This window comes from Oryza glaberrima, chromosome 3, assembly GCF_000147395.1.
Source record: "Oryza glaberrima chromosome 3, OglaRS2, whole genome shotgun sequence".
Classification (NCBI taxonomy): domain Eukaryota; kingdom Viridiplantae; phylum Streptophyta; class Magnoliopsida; order Poales; family Poaceae; genus Oryza; species Oryza glaberrima.
In genome coordinates, this window is record NC_068328.1 from 32852935 (window position 1) to 32878372 (window position 25438).

At 43.3% G+C, this 25438-nt stretch overlaps 4 protein-coding genes across 4 annotated transcripts; all 4 read right to left on the reverse strand.

Moving 5' to 3' along the window:
• Positions 1–303: 303 nt before the first annotated feature.
• LOC127766165 (probable prolyl 4-hydroxylase 4) lies at positions 304–2681 on the reverse strand. Its single transcript, XM_052291234.1, has 7 exons — positions 1740–2681; positions 1592–1649; positions 1398–1502; positions 1219–1276; positions 951–1126; positions 801–861; positions 304–728 (listed from the first exon to the last, which is right to left on the reverse strand). Exons 1-7 carry the CDS (start codon positions 1904–1906, stop codon positions 421–423), a joined length of 933 nt encoding a protein of 310 aa, XP_052147194.1. The 5' UTR covers positions 1907–2681; the 3' UTR covers positions 304–420.
• Positions 2682–2834: 153 nt separating this feature from the next.
• LOC127766164 (probable prolyl 4-hydroxylase 6) lies at positions 2835–4986 on the reverse strand. The gene is made up of 7 exons (XM_052291233.1): positions 4622–4986; positions 4451–4508; positions 4239–4343; positions 3862–3919; positions 3598–3773; positions 3458–3518; positions 2835–3333 (listed from the first exon to the last, which is right to left on the reverse strand). The coding sequence occupies exons 1-7, from the start codon at positions 4753–4755 to the stop codon at positions 3026–3028; spliced, it is 900 nt and encodes a 299-aa protein (XP_052147193.1). The 5' UTR covers positions 4756–4986; the 3' UTR covers positions 2835–3025.
• A 734-nt stretch (positions 4987–5720) lies between these two features.
• Positions 5721–8968, reverse strand: LOC127766163 (hydroxyproline O-galactosyltransferase GALT6-like). The gene is made up of 7 exons (XM_052291232.1): positions 8098–8968; positions 7735–7967; positions 7348–7635; positions 7137–7265; positions 6872–7045; positions 6395–6502; positions 5721–6300 (listed from the first exon to the last, which is right to left on the reverse strand). Exons 1-7 carry the CDS (start codon positions 8912–8914, stop codon positions 6091–6093), a joined length of 1959 nt encoding a protein of 652 aa, XP_052147192.1. The 5' UTR covers positions 8915–8968; the 3' UTR covers positions 5721–6090.
• Positions 8969–10288: 1320 nt separating this feature from the next.
• Positions 10289–24757, reverse strand: LOC127768636 (protein NO VEIN). The gene is made up of 13 exons (XM_052294254.1): positions 23990–24757; positions 22741–23075; positions 21946–22582; positions 21546–21650; positions 19238–19436; positions 17338–19043; positions 17015–17227; positions 14552–16819; positions 14304–14416; positions 13723–14116; positions 13207–13524; positions 12187–12444; positions 10289–11855 (listed from the first exon to the last, which is right to left on the reverse strand). The coding sequence occupies exons 1-13, from the start codon at positions 24704–24706 to the stop codon at positions 10635–10637; spliced, it is 8484 nt and encodes a 2827-aa protein (XP_052150214.1). The 5' UTR covers positions 24707–24757; the 3' UTR covers positions 10289–10634.
• Between the last annotated feature and the right edge of the window lie 681 nt (positions 24758–25438).

Genomic DNA, 25438 nt, shown 5'->3' on the forward strand with positions numbered 1-25438 from the left:
CTCTCTTTTGCACTGCAGGACTGAGACTGGAATTTCTTTGAAGGAGCAAGCTTGACACTGAGCACAAAGTGGCTTCTATATTGTGGAAAGGGCCAAACAAGTTGGTTATCATCGAGACAAGCTGACAGAGTTTTCTGTTCTGAAATCCACTGTGAAGCAAGACAACAAAAAAAATAAAGGGGGAACAGGTAGTTGCCTGCCAGCATGACACTCTGAACTGCACAACAGTGAGTTACATAACACTGTCTTCAGCATTTGCAGTAACAACAAAATGTATCCAACTAATGGCTATTGGCAGTTTGGAACACACATCTCACCCAAAATAAACAAAAGAACTGTAAAACCATCTAAGCTCACCGTCTGCAAATTTGTCAAATCCAAACCAACTAGACCGGGTGAGTCTACCAAATGCGAAATGTTCTATAAACTGCAAGCATTGCAACTCTTCTGGCACTGACCGGGTGCATCTTCCGTTCCAATCATGTAGACTGCGTTGTTATCGCATTCACCCGATGCAGCCCAAGCCGCGCAATTCTCGCTCAAATCAGAACATTCTTCACTTTGCTTCATGCTTGATGCGTTGTCGTAAGACCGCACATGAATCCACTTTGGCGCAGACCATTTCTCGCCCTCTATAACTGGGCAGCTTCCATGGAGGCTAAGCGGGTCTGGTGTGCCATCAGGCTGAAGATTAAAGAACAGCACAGAATCACCCTTCACTGCTTTCACTGCATAATCAACATTGTCAGATTCATTTCCTCAATGGGTTTAACACATTCTCAGTTAAGTTGGAATATTACCTGCCAAGCCCTTTTTTGCACAGTCTGAAAATGAATCATCTTTAGGTTGAGATTCCCACCCCTGCATCAGATTTGGATTCCGAATTACAATTCAGAGCCTTAATAGCTAAGACAACAAATGCCTCTAACATTAAAGATTAACCCAGATACCTCAGCATTTGGGAAGACGGTTTCACCTCCTTTCTCAACAGTTGATAGATATGTCAGCACCGTTGCATAACGGTGACCACCCTGCAGTTGATTGACTTTGTCTTGAAAATAATCAAAATGAGGATCATATTTTTGTCCGTTCTCGTATCGGAGTATCTGAATGTTCTCAGCATTCTCTGACAAAGCAGTGTTACAAATGCAGATTCGTTAGCTGACATTAACCAACGCTCATAACTGAAAGAAAAATTAAACACCTGAAGAAGTTTACCTTGCGGAAGCAGGGTCCAAGCTGCAATTCTCTCCTCAATACCGCTAACAACAGGGTCCTTCATTAGGAAGAATTATGATAATTACAATCAATTGAGAAGCACATAACTTGTATAAATGTAAACATCAGAAGATTTAGACTAACAATGTTACGTATGCAAAGCTGCATATTTCTGCTACCTGTTGTTTGTCCAAGAACATGCCAGAGCTGGTGCGCACTTCGCTCATAACACTCTTTCCCGACTCATTGTCTGCCACCATGGACCTCTTCAGCTTCTCCTTCCCCTGGGATCAGAAACATTCCAAACTTATCCACTACTTCCCATTTTAGCATGTTAAGAACGATAAATAGCCTGATAATGTTTAATTCGTACCAACTTGACAAGGTGGTCGCACTCATCATCTGAAAGGAAGCCCTTGTAAAAAAATATCCTGCACAATACCAACACAAAGAACTTAGCAAAAACATCATATCCGCCCTGCACTACTACTTCCTCCGGTATCACTATCACACCACTATACCTCGGTTTCCAGGAGATAATGGTGACGCTGGACGCATTGAACGGAGGCGCCGCGACGACGACGGCGACGTCACTAGCACCGCCCTTCTTGTCGGGCCATAAGAACACCGGGACGACGGCGGTGACGGAGAGGAGAGCGAACAAGACAAGAAGGCGACGCATCTCCATGGTCTAGCAACTAGTAGCAGCGATTCTGGTAATGGAACTGAACTTGCAACCTGACCTTCCCAATCCAAGATCAAATGGTTCTTGTTTCCACAGCCAATCTCTGAAGAATCGTTTATATACAGCATCGATTTCTCGAAACAACGTGTCGCCGCCCTCGCCGGCCCACGGCATCGCGCGCCCGGGATGGCGGAAAACCGCAGGAGCGGCGACCGCTGGAGGCCGCAGTAAAACAACTGCAAGTTGGGGAGAGGGGCTTTTGACTTGGGCGAGCTTGACGCAATATCAAATTCGAGCCAGAATTCCACCTGCATAGGTGAATACCTTGAGTAGCGCTCGCATTCGCCGACGCGTTGCCTCCCTGATTGCCGGCCGCCGGCGGCGGCGGTGGCCGTGGGGGGACAGGGGCGGGCAGATCGGTAGGAGAGACTCTACTAGAAGCATCCATACAGGTAGGTGGCTGGTTGAGATCTCCGGCCGTAGTAGATGGATCCGACGGAAGGAAGGATGGTAGGACCGCGGCGGTGCTCCGGCGAACTGGCGGCGGACGAACCGCCGTTCCGGCTGCCCACCACGTCGTGAAGTGGCGCCCACGTTGTGTGGGCCTTTTCGCCCATAGGCTTAGGCTTCTTCGCACGTGCGGGCCCGTACTAGTTGGGCCGAAACGGGAATGCGGCGAAGGTGTGGACCGTGATAGATGGGCCGGCAGGCGGATCGAGATTGTGACACACGTGAGGCCCATACTGATTCGGCCGGAACGGTACAACGAGTGTTCTGGGCTGGGGTAAAACGTGAGGCCCACGAGTGACCTTTAATCCGAAGCGGATGCAGCGTACAGAAACCAGAGCAAATTGAAGTAGTTTTCCTCTAAAAGAAGTACTCCCAACCTTTTTGCGAAAAATTTCAGTAGCACTTTAGACCTGAAAAAAACTTCCAATTACTTTCAATCAATATCGTTCAAGGTTAAACTACACAGAAACACATACTAATAAACCTGCTTTGTCTGTTATGTACATCTCAACTTCTCAAGTAGTGTAACTGTGTAAGTAAAGTGGGCGAAAATAGCTAACAGCCTAACATGACACTTTGATTTTCAGATCTTCAGTTTGGCGGGTGCAGGGTTTAAGCATCGCAAACCCCGCAGCTCTTGCGGCAGAATCCGAGCGAATCCTTGGTGCCAACCATGTATTTTGGGTTCCTGTAACACTCTCCAACAGCAGCCCATCTCGTGCAGCGCTCGTTTTCATCGGAACACGGCAAATCCAGGCTTACATCCGGAGGATTATCAAATGATCTGACATGGATCCATTTCGTTGCAGACCATTTCTCGCCTTCGATCACCGGACAGCTTCCATGAAGACTGGCTGGATCCGTTGTCGCGTTAACATGGAGACTGAAGAACAGTAGCGCATCGCCTTTCTTTGGCTTCACTGCGAGAGGAGAAGAAGATAAATTGGTCTCGTTAGTTCCTACTACTGAGGTTAATTAACTTTGTGCAGAAATGCAATTCAAATTGTCCATTTCGTTCAGAAATGTATAGGGGGTGAAGGCTACCTGCCAGGCCAGATCTTGCACAATCAGACCAAGTTTCATCCTTGAGTTGTAAATGCCTTCCCTGCAAACAATGGCAAAGAACTTCTGAACTAGATGTCTTGGGAAATTACAAGGGGGTAATGTCAAAGCTAATTGCATACCGCCGCATTTGGAAATACAGTCTCTCCACCCTTTTTGACATCGGTCAAGTACATAAGCACAGTGGCGACTCGATGACCCCCACGCTTAAGGTTGTTCTTGTCATGGAAATAATCGAAGTGGGCATCATACTTCTGACCAAGTTCATAATGCAGAATCTGAATTGACTCGGCGTTTTCTGATCAAGAAAGAGACCAGCCATTTAGAGAATGGTAATCTAGCTCCAAACTCCAAAGGACAAACTAGATTAAGTCGCGCGAAATTACCTTCAGGAAGAAATGTCCAAGCAGCTACACGCTTTTCAATTCCAGCAACAATGTCGTCCTTGAATGGGTCAAAATAAAAGGGAGTAGGTTAGCAATCTTGACTCTTCAAAGTCAAGAAACTAAGGTTCTAGGAACTAAAATGGAAGAACAAATCAATCTCTTTTGCATTACCATAAAGCCAGATCCGGCGAAATTTCTAATGATCGAACACAATATCGAGCTAATCCAATGCACTAACCACAAAGACAAATTCTTTGCTCTCACGAATATATGAATCTACGATCAATTTATGGCTACATAATTAACAGCACCGAACAGCATACATGAACAAATTGAAGAAGCGGTATTGCGCAGCATAACATGCACATTTTGCTTACCTCGTGCTTCGATAAGAAGGTGCCGGAGCTGGTGCGCACCTGGCTCATGATACTCTTGCCGGAATCATTGTCTGCAACCATCGACTTCTCCATCCTCCCCTTCGCCTAACGTCACAACCCCAAATTCCCCAAAACAAAAAGCATCAAGATCGCAACTCACAACAATCTCCCATTCGCATCACCAAGAGGGAATCACAGCAGCAGCAACTCACCAGATTGACGAGGTGGTCGCACTCGTCGTGCGAGAGGAAGCCGCTGTACAGGAACGCCCTGCAAGAGGAGGAGCCTCGCGCTGTCAGACGCAAATCGCCAAACAGGTGGCGCGCAGCCAAGCACTGCAGACCCAAGTACCCAACCAAGAAAGAGCTCAAAGGCAGACCGACCTGGGGCGCCAGGATAGCTGGGTGACGCGCGCCGGGTCATAGAAGCCGCTGCCGCCGCCATCCGGGCGCGAGAGTGCCGGGACGAGCGCGAGGAGGAGGAGGAGGAAGATAACGAGTGTTCGGAGGGGCGCCATGGGAGCGGGTTCATGGCCGCTTGGGTGAGCGGTTTCTCGCTTATATAAATATTTGGAACCGCTGCTATGGCGGAAGGAAGGTGAAGCAGAGCAGAGGCAGAGGAGTGGGAAAGGTAGCGCGGTCTGTGGAGTTGGAATTCCGGCGCGGCGCCCACTGGAAAGACAAGAGGCGGGATCGCCTGTGTTCCGTGGGCGCGCGGCCGTCTCGTCGACGGTTTTGACCCCGTCCGTCACGAGGGCCGCGTCGGTGCGCGACGTTTTCTTTTCTTTTCTGCGTGCGTGCAACGGTGCAAGGGTGCGATGCGAGCCGGTGCTGGTGCGGGGGAATCGGATTCTGCCATTTCCTCTCCACGTTTGCTCGGATGAGCGGTGGTGCGGTGCGGTGCGGTGCGGCACTGCTGCGTGCTGGGCCATGCTTGACTTGGGAGTGACCCACCCAAAGGTGCAGTAGTCTGCCACGAACAGTCAGGGTGGACACGCGGCACTTTGTACCGGAAGTTTGGAACTTGTGCTCCCTCTCTAAATTAGTAAAACTATCTTAATCCCGAAAATATATCAAAATATACCCGTTTATTTTTCCAACAAAAGTTGGATGAAGATAAAAAATTTTGTGGTAAGTTTTCAAACGGCTATGCGAAAACTTTCTATATAAAAGTTGTTCTAAAATATCATTGTTAATCTATTTTTCAAGTTTGTAATAATTAAAACTCAATTAATCATACATTAATAACACATCGTTTTGCGTAAAAAACTTAATCTTCATCTTCAGGAGAAAAGAACACCACCTTAGATATGACATTGTAAATAGTGCCTACAACTCTACATTATCGAGCCTCTTCCCGATTACGAGGGCTGCGGCTGCGTATAGTGAGTGCGACACTGTTCATACTTGCTGCGGCCGCAGCCCTGGCAGCTGAATAGGCTCATACTCGTTCCATCCCATAAAAATAAATCTAAAATTAGGATAAAAGAGAATATAAATTAAATCTAAAATTAGGATAAAACAAAATCTAATCTATTACAATAAATTTAGATGGAGGCTACAACTCTACATTATACTCGCTCTATCCCATAAAATTCAATCTAAAATTGGGACGAGACAATTATCTGGATGGAATCAGCATACTTCCTGCTAGTGGCAGAATTTTTCGTTCCTTAACGTGTATATAGACAAACACAAGGAACATCTGGTCAGCATCAGTAGCTCAATCGGCCACTGACCAAAAGAATGAACGAATGGCCACAAGGTACATAGAATGGTGAACCTCCAAACACATCCTTGTTGATGGCCGTTAGTTAGTGGTTAAAACGAGCTTTCTCTTGTCAGCGTCCATACTACCTCATGTTGCAACATTGAGCGCTGCCGAATTGCAATTTTCTCCACAGGCAAATCATCTGCTGCGGGGATTGGTAGTGTGCGGTGTAGTAGCCATCAAAGCAACCGGACTGGAAGAACTTGACATCGTGCGAATACTTCACTGGCTGACGGGTGCTGTTGAACTTCTCAACCCACATTCCCATACTCACGTCTTCCATCTTGAAGAGCTGCATCACAAAAATGATACATCCATTTATCACGTTCTAAACATAATACTCCATTTCTATGTTCAGTGACCAGGGATAGGGTAGATAAACGTACTCTTAGCGTCTGATTATCGAATTCAGATACAATGTACTGGGCAATGTCTGAAGAAATTACGTAGCCTGGCCCATTAGCATAAGGTGGGTATACTTCCTCTTGCCATTCCTGAAAGAAGCATGAAACCACATCAAACTCCTGCCGCGTAAAACTCATCACTAGTTCACTGCTACCATGAGAAATATGATAACAAACTAACAGATGCCAATGTCAGGTTTTAAAGAACAAATGATGGTAACTCGGAAATAGTTATGTTTGAAAGAGGATCAACATGAATGCACTGAACCATAAATTGATATAAAAATAAAAAGCAGAATATATGTGCCAGCTCTATAAAGCAGCATTATGCTGAACAACTAAGTTCCACTTATGAAGGAAATACAAAACAAAGACCATTCATTTTTGTAATCAAGGGTCAGCATCATACATAGTGTGACTCCTTTAATCGCAAAGCAAATGGCATCTTGTGATTCTTACCTCATATGATACAGACCACTTTCCAGATCGTAAAGGTCTGTGATAGTAGTTTATATTACCAATATACATGCTTCCTTCCCTCTCTACTTTCTTCACTTGATCCAGCACTGAGTCAATTCTAACAAATGTATCGTCATCACACTTCATTATGTATTTTGCAGGAACAATTCGCACCTACAAGGTTAACATGAGGATGAAGGTCAATCAAATTGAAGCATGGTAAAAAATGAATGATGTATTTGTCCAGTAAAGTCCAATTGCCTACCCCATACTCAGCAATGGCTATGGTCTTCAAAACAACAAGGTCATAGCTATCCATGAAAGGCACTATAACAATGTCACTAAAGAATTCTGCCTCCTTTTTCAGCTCTTCATTGATCTCTTTTTCCCCATTCTGTGAAGGTGCTTTTTTGGTTAGAGTTTGCATCAGGCAAATAACATATTCGAAAAACCCAGTCATGAACATAAGTACCTACCAGAGCGACAAAGAACCGGGCAACGACATTAGATGATTTTCTCGTGTCAATCATCCATGACTTCCGAACAGCCATACGCTCAGCAAAATGATTGGCTGCTGAAAGAATGCCAATGAAAAGCTCAACAGGTTCAGTTGGCAGTGGTGGTGCCTTCCACTGTTCAGACATTTCCAGGTATCTCTGAGGAGCGAAACTAGGATGTGAATTGGGCAAATGTCCCGCTAAAATCGACTCGATATCAAGGTCTCCCTTCAAAGACAAGCCTGTTGCATCCTCGAGACTGTAACCCTGTTGCACCAACAATTAAACCACAATCAGATAATCAAATCTTATGATGGCATAAAAAAACTGACCAGCAATCTATAGGAGCATAATTAACAAACTTACAGTGCGGTAAGGGAACGACGCAACATGTCTCCCATCAACATTGACATGGTAGCCATCCAAACCAGCTGTTACAGTTAAAGCAAACAGCTTGCCCTCCTCAAACGGGTATGGCCTATCGGCGGCCACCTCATTTCCCCTACCAATCAAACGGTTTAACCACAATTGCGCATTTGATTCCTCTGACTTGCTGTTATCATCCCGAATCCATCTCTCACATTTCAGTTGCCCGTCAACTGAATGGCCAAAACCATTCGCCAAAATGTTAAAGTTCACATCAGTTTGAGGCTAATTTAACATTTAAATATACATTTTTGAAGGGAATTTAGATACCAAGTGATAAGATATAGTAGTATGAGAGTTTACCTGTCTCCTCGTGCGGCTGTGACGCCCAGCCCTCGCACCGCTGCGGCTGCGCCCACTGCATCCGGTAGCAAGTGTTGAGCTCGATCACGGGGCGGCCGCTGAAATCGCCGCGGATCCTGGGATTGAAGTGCAGTATCCGCGGCGGCTCCTCGCCCTGCACCGCCTTGGTCCCGAGCAGCTCCACCATGAACTGCGACACCATCACCGCCGCCTCCCCTTCCCTCCTCTCCGCGATCCTCGGCTCGCTCTCCGGCCGCGCCGGCCGCGGCCGGGCCACCACCGTGACGTGCGATCCCACCCCCATCCCGCACGGCAGCTCCACCGTCACACCCCCGCCATTGCCACCGCCGCCGCCGCTTGTGAGGCGGTGGATAGGCACCGAGATCGTGGACGGGCATGAATCGGACGTGGACGGAGATGGGGACGGCGAGGACGACGGGGAAGGGGAAGAGAAGGAGGAGAGGAGGTGGTGCATGAGCGGGCGCGCGGCGGCGAAGGCGGAGGCGGCGGAAGCATCGATGGAAGACGAGTTGCGGCGGCGGAAGCGGATCGACGAGACGGCGAGCGGGGAGCGGCGGGAAGGGAAGGCGGTCTTGAGCGGGCGGAGAGGCGAGGAGGAGGAGGAGGAGGAGGAGGAGGAGGCCGCCTCGAGCTCGCGGCGGCGCGGGCGGTGCGTGGTGGCCGCTGCCGCCGCCGCCGGCGAGGCAGTGGAGACGGAGATGGAGACGGAGGGGAGCTCGAAGAGGAGCAGGAAGAGGAGGTAGGCTCCCCCGGCGGCGAGCAGCGCGAGGCGGCACGCGCGCTTCGGCGGCGGCATTGGAAAAGCGAGGCGTGGCGAGGCGGAAGCGACAAGCGAAGCGAGAGGTGAAGTGGGAGGCTGGGTGTTTATTAAAGACCGGAACGTTGCGGTGGTGGGGGACTCACCGGATTAGCGGAGAGAGAGAGAAAGAGAGAGACAGGTCGCAACGGCTCGTTTTGCGTGTGTTTTTGTGTGCGTTTTTCTTTCGCGTGTGGGCGAGCGTTTGGACGACGCGGAGATAACCCGAGAGGCCGAGACCGGCGCCGTCGAGGAGAGAGTCCAACCGGAGCGGCACGGCACCGACGACGAGGAGAAGAGACGCGTCGGGTCGTTGCGTTAGGTCGGGGCGCGTGCGATGCGGGAGGGGGTAAAGTGGCTGGCCACAGCTTTGGTGCTGGTTAGGTTGGTTTGGTTTGAATGCAACGGAATTCTCCCGCTCGCCTGCTGCCGGTGCGCGAGTCCGTTTCCACTCAAAAAAACAAGCAGCAGGTACGACGAGTCGACGTGCCGCGTTAGTGCGGCTGCGCCGACACCACCACCATATTCTGGCTGGACTAGACCCGACCAAAGTACATAGCACGGTGCAATGATCGGTTCCACGTATGGGACACGAACGACGGGTCTGAGGACGGCAGTTTAGGCAGGGACTATTGCACGGGATTGTTCGTTCCATCTAGTTCGTCAGTTTAGTTCGTGGCAGTTGTCTCGCAAGTTAGATTTCTAGTACTCCTCGAGAAACCGGGCCATTGTTCGTAATGTCGTCAGTTGGTGCCCGTGTCCCTAGTAATAGATGTTGGTGCGACTGGGCAAAGGACCACACATCCCCACTGCTCATCCGGTCACATAAAAACTTCATCTGAACAACAGGTATGAATGACCTCGTGCATTCGAAAGCTCGCTACACATACTCCTCATGTTAGGCCGTGTTTAGTTCATCGTCCAAAATTTTTTTTTTAAGTATACAGACACACATTTAAAGTATTAAACATAGACTAATAACAAAAACAAATTACAGATTCTGTCTTTAAACTGCGAGACAAATTTATTATTTAAGCCTAATTAATCCACCATTAGTAAATGTTTACTTAGCATCACATTGCTAAATCATAGCACAATTAGGCTCAAAAAGATTAGTCTCGCAATTTACATGCAAACTATGCAATTGGTTTTTTTTCCTACGTTTAATGCTCCATGCATATGTCCAAATATTTGATGCGACATTTTTGACCAAAATTTATTTTGGAATCTAAACACACCCTTAGTATGTGACTTAAAAATATAGGAGTACTCCAGTATGGAATTGGCACACACCTCTTTGTATATGTGAAATTGGAGGATTCTGGTAACGTATTACTGGAAAGTAAATAACACATGGTAATTAAAATTGAGATATTTGTACAATTGCAATGGGACTTTTCATTATGATCAGGCACGTTCATGTATCAAGAACCTCGAACTGAAAACCGAGGCCACAAAGTTGGATGAATAGTTACAACAGCTAAAATTACAAGTTAGACGAGGTGATGTCCTATGACATGGCCGAGAACCATCGCGACAAGTAGTATATCCAGAAAGCATAGAATGAGCTTACTATGGAAAACCCTATGTTGGTAAATATGGAGCCAAACAAAACTGATATAGCGTATGTCAGATTGTACCTATTGAAGTAAAGGTGCAGTGGCAAAATCCCCACAACCTCCCTTCCTATTGAGTAAAGGCTTAGCCAAAGTTGCAGATCTCAATGGTTTACCTCACTTTGCAAATCCGAGTGACCTTCAAAGTAACGGCGTTTTGTTTGATATTGCTGTGGTATTATGAGGGCAAGATACACTGATTTGTTCAGGCAAAGTTTGTATGGATTCTTCAAAATGAGAACATTTGATTTGTCATTTGCTTTCTTTGAATCCTTCAGAACAACACGAGCAATGGTAAAGGCATTGCCTTTTTCTAATGCAAACTGCCATTCCCTCAATGTAATGTAGAACCAATTTTTGTATGAATTTGTTGTTGCCTTCACCTCCACATATTCTGTGAAACCCGATTTGTGTGTGACAACAATGTCATAAGGCAACCCCGTTTCATTTTCTTGATTCACCCACCTGACATTATTGGATCCAAAATGATCAACAAAATGTTGGTGGGCTGCAGCTTCCCCTTGCTTGCCAATTCTCAATAATTTGTCTCTGTCTGGAGCCTTTATGCAGAGCCTATCCCTCTTCTCCGAAACATTTGCCAGTTTATCATTGAATTCTGTTAGCTCAATATCCACCACTGAGTTTGCTGAGCTTCCGGTTTCTAAATCCAAATAAGCCGGCAAATTGGCAGAGTTAATCGACATCACCATATGAGGCTCATCGCCAGTTGCCCCTATACGTTCTGCAAGTACTGTATTTTCTGATCCAAAATCATCTTCTGTAATCCAATCCCCTTCAAGATCAACAGGACCCACAATATCTTCTGAGTTTTCACACAGAGTCTTGGTTAAGTCTAACGAAGGTACAACATTGTTCAAGTTTGTCTCTTGATTGGGTGTAAACTGGCTATTGTGAGATGTTATGAAATCTGGGGCTGTTTTCCAGTCGTTTGGTGGCCAACTTGAAGCAACTCCAGACGTTCTCTGATGCTTGGAAATATTGAGTTCACATGTAGATCTGATTTCAGTTTTCTGACTGTCACATATAGATTGGAATTCAGTTCTTTGGCAATCAACATCTTGGTCTGATATGATCAAGGAAGAAAAGGACCAAACAGCTTCATGCTCAGGCAAATCAGGCACATTCTGATTATTAACGATAAAAGACTCTATTTGTTCAGCTGTGGTGCCAGAATCTGCCATGGTTTTGACCATGTGCAGAAAGTTCGCAAAGTGCAGATCAGGGGATCCATCAAAGAAAAGTCTAGACAGTTCCAGAAACAGTGAATGTGAATCAGCTTCTTGCGTAGCATATAGATTATTTCCCTGGAAATAAGGAACATAACAAATGGATTTGGGAAATCAGAGCTGACTTTATCAGAGTAAAATTTTACTGTTGAGTAATGAGTACATTATGCATGCATTTGCATAGCATAAAGTTCAAAAGGCATGAAGCTTAGAAGGTAAGGAGGTCGATAAATAATGCTACCCTACAGGCCTCCACATGTGGAAAAAAATAAATCAAAATAATCAGAACTTGAAATACAATTGTTTGTGGGTGGAATTCTAGCAAAAAGGGCTTCTCCAGAAGTTCTCTTTCTTATAAGAATAAGAAACAAATGAAGAGCAGGTAGTTAATAGGAAGGTAGATACTAACCTGCAATAGGCAATTGCATTTGAATCTTCTCTTACAAGAACTCTCACGTTCTTTCAGCTTATACTTGTGGAATAACTTCTCAACAACAATAACTTGGAGATTGCTAAGCTTCGTGATTTCATTTTGTTGAAAGTTTACATATGTATCTCTATGCATCTTATAGATGTAGCGTTGCATATATGGTAATAGCCAAGAAATTACTGTAACCTTTTCTCTGTTATCCACTGTACCGTAAAATATTGCTTCACGATAAATAACCTATGAGAAGGGCAACAATCCTGGATGAGAAACATACAGAAAATGGACAATAGTTGCTGCTAAGAATATTCAATATGTAAGTTCCTACTCGTATGCTTGAGCAATTTGATGTATATATGCAATTGTTAAATATGCATTTATTTATTTACATAATCAGTAAAAGATGTGTAAGAATTAAATATCAAAGCATGTGCAGCATTCAGACAGAACGCATATTTTCAGCTGCTATCAACTGAACTGAGCGTCTCATCAAAGGCAGTCAATTTTGACAGCTGGCTAAAGTTCCCCGCAAAAGAAAAGCTGTGTAAAGTCAGCATCATCCAAACGTATTTTGCAAAATAAATAAATACATAAAATAAAATAATCAAGATTCATCCACCTTGAAGTTTCTCCGATTTGCTACTACCCACTCAGGATGAGCAGTGGTAGATCGTAGAAAATAGGTATCTGAGAAGTGCATGAAAAACACACTGGTGCCACAGCCAGTTCAGTAATCATTCTATTTTGTGCCCTTTTTGTGTTCTCTTAATAGAGATTAATTTGGAACATGTTTTCCATAAGTAAAGAACACTCAGAAGTTATTAAATTTTCTCTCAATGATAAAATTTGTTCTCTTAATAGAGATTAATTTGGAGAATATTTTTCATAAATAAAGAACACTGAAGTTATTAATATTTCTCTCAGTGACAAAAATGAATGGTCTTCCAGGTAAAAGCAGATAAAAAAGGTCAATGACCGTTCCCAAAACAGGATTTTAATTACCTTAGAAAGTGCAGGGATGCCTAGGCTTTTTAGCAATGCAGCAATTCTTCCATACAGCAGTTGCTTGTCTTCATAAGAAAGTTCTCCAAATTGTATGAAGTTAACACCATTGTAGTCCTCAAAGTGTTGCATCAACTCATTATCATCTACCCAGCAAACAAGGCCAAAAGAAGGATGGAGAGAGACCCATTTATCACCCAAGGTTGGCAGTATTGTTGTCTCCAACTTTTGAAGAGATCCTTCCAAGAACAATATATCATTCATATTGTCATTTGCAGAATGGAGATCATTAGCCCACCTCGCAAACACACGAAAGACCTACATAGAGAGTGTAAAGAGAGATGGAAATTTAAAGGAGATACCTTACAAGACAAAATCATGTAGAATGGTGTTTTGTTGTAAAAACAATAATTAGCTGGAAATAGCTACAGACAACATTCAAATATATAAAAGCTTTATACTGATGAGCTATTACAAAATATAATCTTCGGTAATTCATGCACAAAATCAACTTACCTGATTGGCTACTTCTGAAGGTAATGCAGCATTTGACAGCCCTAAAAGTATATCAACATAGTCAGATGTCTTGGGAACCTTTGGTACACCACATGCCTCAGTAAAGAATTCGCAAAGGCTGGGATAGGCTGAAGATAGCATCTTTCTTGGGAACATACTAATCTTATTCTTCATTGAAATGACTTTCTCTGTAATTATTTCAGAACAGCCTGTTGGGTCATGCCAATACAGATCTTTTGGGGACAAGAATTTTCCAGGAACAAGCTCATTAGATCGAGCACGGTTTAATGGTGTAAATATAGAGGAGCAAGACAAAAACTCCCGTTTAATGTCAATCGTTGCAGTGGCAAAACCTTCTGACACAAAGGTGTAGAATTTGCACATCTGGTCCATACTGAAAAAAGAAGGTCAAAGCATTACCAAGTTTAGAACAAAGATATCCCATTCTTAAACTGCAGTACATACATGATATAGATGGGGACTGGGAATATTTAGATTAGTACTCCTTACATGACTGATACGCTCTAAAATTGCAGATCACAAAATGCTATGATTAAAATACAGACATTGAAATCAAGTACCTTGCACTAAAAGAAGTCTGTGAAGCAATCCAGGATTTGAGGATCATCAAAGCATCACTATGTGATACCTTTATTTTGAATCCAATATCTTTCCCAAGTGATCTGCTGCATACCTGTTCCATATATAGGAATGAGTTTATGTTCCTAAGGTGAATAGCAGTTTCTTTCTTTCTTACGGCAGCAGAAAGTTGGTGATGATATTTTTCATGAGTACTCGGACATGAAGATTGACAAATACAAATACTAACCTGAGGTACAGCATATGGTGCCACACTACCAAGAATGGAACGCACATCTTCAGTATTATAAAATAAATCTGTTGCATAATGAAGGTCCTCATCCATAGCTGATGCTATCCATTTGAAGGTACGAATAGAATTCATAAAGGACGATTCAACTGCTATGTTTTCACCAGAATGTGTCGCATCTGCATGGATTCTAGCTTTTGCACTATAGTGAGCATCCCAGAATTTGTCAAGCACCTCCAGAAGATACACACAATTTTCTCGACATTTTTTGGAAGAAAATGTTGACAAAATGCTAACCAATTCTGGCGACTCCCAGTCATACACAATGCAGGGTGTTCCAGAATGATGACCTTGAGAAAGTCTTCCTGCAAGAGAAGAATCAGCCTGGGAAATATTTTTCTCAACTTTCACTACCTGAACAAAGTCAGTCACGCCCATCTCCTCAAAAAATTGCCTCCATTTTTTAAGTTCAAATGGTGGTAATGAATCTGAACCACGATTCATCAAATAGCAACTATCAAGTTCAATCCATTTTATTTCTACATTCAGAAGTAACTTGCATAAGTCCACAGAATTTCCATATTCTTTACTGAAGTGAATTGGTTCATCACATGGGCACTTGTAGCCATGGTTCGTAAGTAAGATAGGCCTCCTCCGTAGTTCTGACATTATCTCTTCTTTTTCAAAGTTACAGCTTGCACAAGGAGACTGAAGATGAAGCATTATAAAGCTCACATACTCTATCATCATTGTATTGGCCACATTAGCTTCTGTACTGTTAGACAAAGACACCAGGATGTGATTTTTTATAATATCATGTCCAGACAACTTCCGCACTCCCATCTTCAGCAGAATGTCCATCAGGTCGTTTGCTCGCATTTCTTCTGTGAGATACTTGTTTTGACAAGACACAGATAGAAGGCGGGGATTTATTGTCCGAAGGTTACTATATAGAACAGGAAAGTTCAGCATACTACTTCTGGAATCAGGTTTTGAATTGAGAACATCATAAGGCAACCATATGGGTCCATCTGCTATAGAGCTAAATGAACCATCTGAAAGTGGAATACATGGTATTTTTCTGAGAGCACACAAAAGATCTTCAGGGCTTGTGGTTAATGGAAGATTTTTGGAAGAATGGTGCATCAATGATAAATGAAGAGAAATGAACCAAGCACATAGCCATTCCAGCCCCAGTGACTCAATACAACCATCAACTCGACAAATAGATGACATGATGTCAATCAAAACTTTTGGTCCATACTCATGAATACCTAGGGCCCTTGATAATGTATCAGATATGATTATATCTTTTGATAGGTACCCAAGACCAAGATGCTCCAGAAGTAAGCTATCAGAAATTAATATTCTAGTCTGTTCATCCCAACCTCGAAGAGTGTTGCATGGGTAGACCCATCGCGAACTAGAGCCCTCTAAAACCATGCAACGGGTGAGACGCAACTTTGAAAGGATCAAGTGAGGTAGCTGACAAAAGAATCCATGAACTTCTCCCACTAGAGGAACAAAACTCATGAAGGTTGTAACAGCCTTTCCAGGGCAACCCTGGAAGCAAGGAAGAGCACAAAAGGATTCTTGTGCACTGACAAACAAAGAAGGAAATTCAGACAGCAACCACTGGTTCCATGCATTATCAGCATCCACCTCCTCTCTGGAAGAAGGTAAGACAAAATCCCCTTGAAGAATGAATTTAAGACCATAATTCCTTAGAGGTAGAAAAGCAAATACGGGTTGTTGCTTCAAGTAAGGCTCATACTCCCCCATCTGAGTCTCCTGCAAAGTAAATGCCACAGCTATCTCTGTAGAGCACACATCATTGCGTACAATTGTGCCCTGTAACTTCTTGCTAACTACCAACCAACTCATCGTATCATTCCCATTTGAAATTCTCACAATGCCGTTACCAAGGGCCTTCCTTCTCATAACCAATAGCGTATCATTCATCATGTTCTTAAACTTGATGCATTTCAGCCGATGAAGGAACAGGAGCAGAGATGGGTGGAGATCTGAAAACATGGATGCAATGGAGTGCATGCTGGTACCCTCCTTGAATTTTGATCTGAATGGAAGCACAATGCAAGTATTCCAGAAGGAAGAAGAGTCCTTGACATCTTCAACAGATAACATTCTACTTACAGAATCAGTATTGTAGGGTGCAACTGCAGTTGGCAATACAAAACCAATTTGGCCTTCTGTAATATCAAATTTCACGTGGAAACCATTTGAATGGATCTCGGGAGCATCAGTTACCTGAAAAAGATATAATAATGAAATGAAAATGGAACCATTCCTACATAACTCAAAGGTCCTATAAGGTGTAAAAGTATAAACAATGAAGCAATTAACTGTTACGATAAGATCATGTAACTACATATAAGAAGGCATGCAACCACAGAATTTACACAGCACTAAGGTAAATATAGTTAGAACATGATTTTACCCTACCCGAAATACTGATTTGAATCCAATGCCCTTATTTCCAATATAACCCTGGTTGGATCCTTTCTTTGTTGAGTTACCAATATCACAAAGTGCTCGAATATTTTCAGCGGAGAAGCCACTCTCGTTGTTGAGAACAACAATACCATTGTCTTGAAGAATAAATGCTAATGTGGGTTCAACATCCTCAACATAAGTATTATCATCAGCATTCTGTACCTGATTAGAGTACATTAATGTCAGCAAAAAAGAAATCCAGATGTTCATGCTATCGCCTCCAGAGCAAGCGAAGAAAACAAGGCAGTAAAAACATGCAGGGAGAAGTTTACCAGCTCAAGAAGTAGGTGAGAATCCTGGGAGTATAGTTCTTGTGAGAGACAATGGAGTGCTCTGCCAAGTCGAGCATGCTGCTTTTTCAACAAACTATTTTCAGTGCAACTTAAGGACTGATCCAAACCAAATTCTTCACGGCGTATGGTCTCAATAACTAGAGTTGCTTCCTCAGGATTCACTTCTCCCAAGGTGGGAGATTTGTTAGTAATGAATTCTGCAGTATCAAGCTTTGCTGTGACGATATTTAATACATTTTGGTTTTTACTTACAGCAACAATTTGATTATCCTTGCCAGGCAATGACTTGCTCCTCTTCATTATATCAACATCAGTAGCATTAAGCAAGTTAGAGTTTTCGCATATAGCAACTCCAGATGCAGTTGATGGATGCCTAGAAGAAGCATGCATTTCTATATTTGCATGAATTTCGTCAGTTAAACATAATCTGCGACAATCTTCAACCCATTCTGCTACTCCAAGTGATAACCCAATATCATGAAGCATGCACAGCTGCCCGGTTTCAGTGGCTTCAAGCAAGATGGCTGAATAGCAATTCTTCGTGATAGTTCGAAGTCCTGCCAATAAAACATCTGCTGCAAGACTCCGGAATTCGGAAGGTAGATGACCAAGACAGTCAAGTACAAATTTGGCAACCAGATGAACTATGTCGTCAATGTCTTTTGACATATCAGACCAAATGTTCCTTGCACTAAAGGATTTGCCTTCAGATTTAGTGTTCAGCAAATCATTACCGTTGTCCATTATGATGCCTATTGCTCGTTGTGCATAACACTTCAACAAGGAAATTGGAGTGTTGGTAGAACCATTATAAACATGTAGCAAGGAAAGCAGCTTCACTGCCACTTGGAATGGTGAACATTGAATAATGCCTTCTAAAAATTGGTCAACAGTAGCAGATGGATCAACTCTAATAAACCTACCATCTGTGGTCACGATGCAAGCTAGATCTTGAACTGGGCCTGTATGCAGCAACCAGTGCATGAAGGAACCCAGAGAGGGAGCAAACAACAAATCCCAATGCGACCAAGTAAGTAGATCTGACAGCATTGGAGCCTTAAGCAAACATTTAATTGCTTCTTGTGAGGAGACTGTTACAGAACAAGATTGTTGAATATCATTCATTAGCCCATCAACGGTATCATGGTTACCTGGAACAATACCAGACCACCGTTTCTCCAACAAAGACATAGAAAACATGATATTATTTATTTCTATGTTTTTCCTTTGTCTCTCAATAGAATCAAGAAGTCCTTCTCCAGATTTATCTTGCACAATATCAAAGCTAATAGTTGGAAATTGCCTTTTGAGAAGCTTAGAGAAACTATCCTCCGAAAACTCACCATCTTCAAGCCAATTACCCCCAGCTTGGCAGAGTAAAACCTCAATCTGTTGCTGCAGTACAGAAACTTCCACTGAAGAATGTGTTAACTTTCCGACTTTCAAGAAACTGCTCAACTTAGGGGGTAAATGTTGCTCATGTTTCCCCAAGAACTCGAGGAAAGTACCATGGCCAAGAGCGCTAAATTGGTTGGCTGAAAATTTAGCAGTTATGCATGTTTCACAATCGAGAAGTGTTCTCAAGAATGTAGATTTTCTCACTTGCGAAGCATCGGTTCTGGACACTCCACGATTGGACTCAAAAAATTCAGTAATTCTCCTGATTACATCATCAGCTGTGACACCTGCAGGAATATATGATAAACGTGAAAAAGGTGGTATTTCTTTGACTTAGGTGTTGCAAGTTTCGAAAAGCAACATAAAGGGAATTTCAATTTCTTTCAGTTCCATGGCATGGCACAGAATTCTGTGTGAAGATCAAACAAAACAAATAGTGTTGTGTGTGTGTGCGACAGGGGGAGAGAGAGAGAGAGAGTACTGCATCCAGGATCCTTGCTGCCAACATTGGTATCATTGTCTCCTTTCGCGACACATTTTGATTTTCTTTTACTTGGTGGTGGCTCCACTTCCATAAGCTCAGTGGTGGTATCAGGAATATTTGATGATGATTTATTCTCATTAAAGACATTGATCGCATCATAAAGACTATCCAGCAGACCACATCCCATCGCTCTAACCTGCATATCCATGTTGCAGTACATAAAACAAACACCCCAAAATGGTACCTATTATAGCAAATGGAGAAAGGGAAGAAATGCTCTTAGGCAAGTAAAGTCGGTTTGTCCTGTTCAATGTGTCCCAACCATAGTTTATGGCTGGGCCAGATTTTGCTGGTTGGACACCGTTAGTCCTTTAAAAAAAAGTCTATTTACTTAAATAATGCAAGCTGTTAAAACACAATTCAATCCTTTATTGGCTCTCCATAGAAATAATACCTCCACCAAGAAAGGTAAAGCAAATATCTCCAGGGAGAAAACATGTGTAACTGCATGCAAAATCTGGCTAGTCATGGATGCTTCAGGACTATATATTGGAATTTATTTATTTAGTGCACTACCATATGAATACTAGACAGATAACTACAAGAAAATAAAAAAAATCAACACCTCATTTGTTATGGACATCGTTGGTAGAGGTCCACGAACTGATGAAGTGATGCTCTTGTGTGCTGTGGTAAACTATCTCTAAGGCCTATGCTAAAAAAAGGGACATAGTCACCAGGTACCTTGTTTCTACCACAACCTATTTTCAGCCACTTTATTGTATTTTTTTAGCAGTCACTTGATTGTAAAATGAAAATTCAATTCACATAACAACCACCTGTCAATTGAACCATACCTCGCCCATCCCTATGCTTAAACAATCCCCAAATGACCCCTACGAAAGCTGAAATCAACAGCTTGAGTCTTCAGAAACTGAGTGACTAGCGTATTTCCGTATCCCTGCAAGTATAATTCCTTTAACATTTACCATGGATGCGAGCGGGACTATTACTTACTATTTCATCTAAGCTGTTTCATCTAAGTGGAAGAATCCTGGATTTATTTTTACTAGGAATTCTGCTTTAGTTTGGTTTTTCTCCCTCGAGAAAAAGAATGGAAGAATTCTTCTTATTCCATTATTCAGAAGTGGCAAAGAAGAGATCTTATCAATTCCATTCTGGAATCTGGAACTGGCTGGAATGTGCAGTACCACCACCCAAACCAGCAGAGGAGGCTGTGTACTAGCAGCTACTATGCTGGTTATTCCATCCTGTTCCGGGCAGAATCAGCCTTTCCACTCATTCAAATACCAGCCAAAATCTGAATAATGTTTTCTCCATTCCAAGCCCAAATGAAATAATCAAGCTAAAATGACAAGAATTAAACACATAACTATCATAAGTATTGCCTCCGTCCCATATTACTTGTCGCTTTGACTTTTTTCTTGAAACGTTTGACCATTCGTTTTATTTAAAAATTAGTGCAAATATAAAAAATAATAAGTCAAACTTAAAGTACTTTTGATAATAAAACAAGTCACAAACAAAATAAATAATAATTCCAAAATTTTTTGAATAAGACGAATGATCAGAAACTTAAAGCGACAAGTAATATGAGACGGAGGTAGTATCATATATACTCCTAAATTTTATTTATTACTCCGTTTTCAAATAACTGATAATGGGCACTAATCTTTTTTAACCTTTGACCACTCGTCCTTTTTTGCAAAATATTTAAAAACATTAAAAAGGTTGCCATGTTATTAAAGTGTATTATGTCCTCAATACAAGCATGAAACTTTTTCTGCACTTTAGCCCAATCATTTAAGAGTAATTAGTGGTCAAAGTTCAAATCAAGAGTCTAGGTTATTAGTTATTTGAAAACGGAGTTACAACCCCAAACGCTAAATTGAAATGGGCAGGTACTGGAATACTGCATTCCAAAAGCCGAATTTGAATTTTCTCCAGGATGAAATGGACAAATATGGGAGGACAGGAGACAAAATAGTACAGATGAGCACACACATAGGATTGATCAAAGACAAACAAATCTGCTTGTCAAACACAAATAATGACAGTCTCGAACACACGCAGACATAGAATGGCCCACTCAACAGAGGATATAACTTGCAAGTTGCATCTATAAATCCTATGAGTTCATTATCCCGCTGTCTTAAAATGAATTAGGTAGCAACTAAAAGGTTAAAGCCATTTTCTGCAACATATTTGGATAGTATGGATAGTAGATAATAGATACAAGTAAAACGAATAAGGGGGATGAGTAAAGGAGAAGAAATCAACTCACGGCAACATTTAGGAAGCCAATGCCAGGGTACTCAGAGAAAAACTTTATTATTTTCTTCTTCTCCTTTGGTGTTTCCGCATAGTAATTTGCTAGCAACTCTAAAACCTTCATGGTGAAATGCAAGACAATTTAGTTTAGAAATTGGAAATGTCTAGACTAAACACACTTACCTCTTTCTAAACAATCAATGATGTGTTTTCAAATAAGTAATGAAATGAAGTACATTGTACGACCAAACCATCAAACAAGTATGACAAATATCACAAATAAATCGAAAGAAACTTGTATATCAGTACATAGAGCTACATAATTATGGTGCCTGTTTGTTTCAAACAAATATTGGCATCATTCAGGTTAACAATTACAGAAAGAAAACAAATATGATCATGAATTAGCATACCTGTTGAACTGGATGTTCACGGCATGCTTCCTTCCAGGTCGTTATGAATTTCTCCAACTTACCTATACTCAAGAAACAATTAGGTGATAACTCATGCTTTTGCATTTGAACCTTTTGCTTCTTCTTGGGCCGTTTGCATGAAGAGGTGGGGCTCCCATTCTCTTCAGATTTCCTTTTTTCTCTCGTATAACCCTTTTTACTACTCTCTTTTACCTTGCTACTATCCAAAGGTGGTTTTTTACTCGTTTCAGACTTTAAGCCAAGACGCTCCATTTCTTCTGTTTTTGAAGGATATGGACAGCTACTAACACGCTTATCAACATCCTTGTTATCAATAGCAGCAGAACCAGTTTTACTCTCACTGTTATCAACTGCATCACCCTCAGAACTAGAATCACCATCAGTTTCATCATCAGTTGAATCAAAATGGATGTGCTTATTGATACCTGGTAATTTCTTTATACGACTAGTTATAGCACTGAACCTCTCATCCAATGCCTGTTTGCTCAAATGAAATTTTCTATTTTTCACCAAATCCTTCTCACAACTACCATCACCTGAGCCACTGGTGTTGCCTTGAAATTTAACAGCAGACACTTCAGTTCTCCTGGCCTGCCGGAGAAAGGAAATATGCAACCTACAAAATCTCCCAAATTAGAAAAAGAAGAAAATTCTGAAGAAAGACCAAAGGAAACTAGTTATTTCTATTTCAACCTTGAAGTATGCACCACTAAAAATGTTGGACGCATGGGGAAAGTCAATAAATAAGTACGTGCTCAATTCTAACATTCATACCTCAAGCTTTGTATTCGTACACCAAGGTTTTCCTTTCCAGAGACTGACTTTTGCTCCGCAAGATAATCCAAGAAGTTTTCCACTGTAATTTTCTTTTTAGAGTTGTCCATAAACTTCTGAAGCCAATTTATAATCTCGTCACTACTAAGCTTAGGTACCAAGGACAAATCGGCAGGTACTGAAAAATAATGTGCAACAAGTGGATGCTGAAGAAAAGGCCCCAACCCCAACTCTTCAAACTGTCCAATGCTCTCATTCTTGCATATCTCAGACTCTAAATCATAAACTGAAACAATTTTCCTTGCTGCAACATAGCAATGGATGAATGTATTCACCTGACAAAAAAAAGGCCATGCCCATGTGAAATAAATAAGCAGCATCACGAAGTAAAATTGAACCAAATACTGATGATTTGATATTAACAACAAAAGTTCAGCAGCTTTATGCTCACTCAAAAGTGCAAAGGAAAAGCAAATAAATTCGATATATATTGTAAATAAGCGACATCAAACTAATTCAATATCACAGTTTCACAATAATGATGTTTGCATGGAAAGGTTCTTAATATTCAGCTTGTTTTATATCAGAAGTAGTTTGCCACTTTTAGAATTATGTTATCTCCCATATCATACATCATTCCACCTTTTTGGGTCCTTTGCATCAAATACCTATCACGACGTCACCTAATCGCAGTACTATATACAAGTAACTGATTATCTATCTTCTGCCAAGGCATGCTATGCAACATTGACTTTGGTAATTTATTTAACTGCTTAATTCTTTCACCAAGAGCTGAAACAATTTGTAATTTCAGGCTAAGAGAGTTTCAACCGTTTGATATTTGTTTTCCTTTCTTCTGTTTCAGAAGAAGAATAGAACTTGTACCACTTGTAGTCTCGTTCCATTCCAACGTAAAGGGACAACATTATAGCAAAAACATAAAAGAAATGGAAATTCAGCAAGTGATACAATTATAGAACAAAAGAAACAATGTAAAGAAATAAACAAAGATGGAAAGTTAATACTAAAGGAGAAACGTGAAATTTGCATATGTCGACAGCAAGCACCCAGCACAGTGCAGAATTTCATACCTATGCTACAATTTTCTCATGAAACTTCAGCTTTAGAATTTAGCAATTGCACGCCAATTAAGACTGAACAGAACATATACAAATTTTGCAGGGATACATAGTAGCAACAATTAATTGCAAACTATTGTTGTCCCTGCAGCTAATCAAGCAAAACTGACCTTGCCCTCGACGAGGAAGAGGTCGCGCAGGAGGGGTACTTCATGGAGCTGGACACCAAGAGAGCCCCAGGAATCCACTTTGAGCGCCACCAGCACCGCCTGCGCTATCTTCCACCCTGTAACGCCCTCACCAGCCTTAATGATCTCGTCCCGCACCTTCCTCGCCGCCGCCTGCGCCCTCTCAAGAGCCCCCGGCTGCTGCTGCGGCTTTGGCTGCTGCTGCTGCTGCTGCGGTGGGGGCAGGGGTGGCGGGGGATGCGCCTGCGGAGCCGGCTCCTTCTGTTTCTTCTTCTTCTTCGGCTGAGGCAGCCCCGGCGCGGCCGCGGCTGTCGCGGGGGCGACAGGGCGGTGCTGGATGCTAGGGGCGGCCGCCGGTGCTGCTGGTGCAGGGACGGCAGCACGGTGCTGGAGATTATGGGTAGGGTTTTGGTGGTACGCAGATGAATGGAGGAGTTGCTGGTGGTGGTGGTACTGCTGCTGCTGCTGGTGATGGTAGGCGGCGAGGGCGGCGGGGTTGTGGAGCACATGATTGAGGACGAGATTGAGAGGGTTGGGGGCGTACTGGGGGTTGGGGACGTAGATGTAGGGGTTTACCCCCGCGGCCGCCGCCGCGGCGGCGGCGGAGGTCGAGGCGTCGCCCTGCCACGCGGCGGCGGGGTCCCGGGGGTCGTAGCCTCGGTGCGGCGGCGGCCATTGGTGGTTGTCGCGGCCGCTCATCGGGGCGGCGGGGTCGGGGAGGAGGGGTAGCGTGCGGCGGAAGAAGGAGCCAGCAACTCGCTTGGGGCGGCGGCGGCGGCGGGGGAGGGGGAGGGGGAGGCACGCGGCACGCCGACGGGAGGCGGCGGGTTTCGCGGACACGCGTGGCGGTGACACCGGGGGCGCCTTGCGGTCGCGGGTTTTATTGGGATACTAGTACCTCTTTGCGTTGCGTAGTGGAATTCCTTGCGTAGTACAGGTGCCAAAGTCGGGTGCTGTTTGGGCTCTTCATATTGGGCCGAGAAGTACTACAATTGGGCCGGATAGTGTTTGGGTTCTTGATCTTGGGCTGAGCTAGTAGTTAAGTGGAATAAGTTCACTTCATGACCCTCAAATGTGATCGAAATCTAATCTCGACCCCCAAACTCCTAAAACCGGTACAATTTAACTCCCTGAGCGGTTTTGGGAGGCAATTTTGCTGACGTGGCGCCACATGGCACCTACGTGGCAATATTGACCGAGTCTTTCTTACACGTGGCACCAACGTGGCGATAGAAATAAAAAATATACGTGGGACCCATTAGTCATAAATATGGGCCCACTGACATGTGGGGCCCACATGTCAGACCTCCTTTCTCCTCCCTCTCTCCCTTCTCTCTCTTTCTCTCCCCTTCTTCCCCTTCGGCCGGTGGCGTGCGGGGACAGCGAGAGCGAGCGGCGTCGCCATCCCGCGGCGGCGGCGGTGCGGGAGAG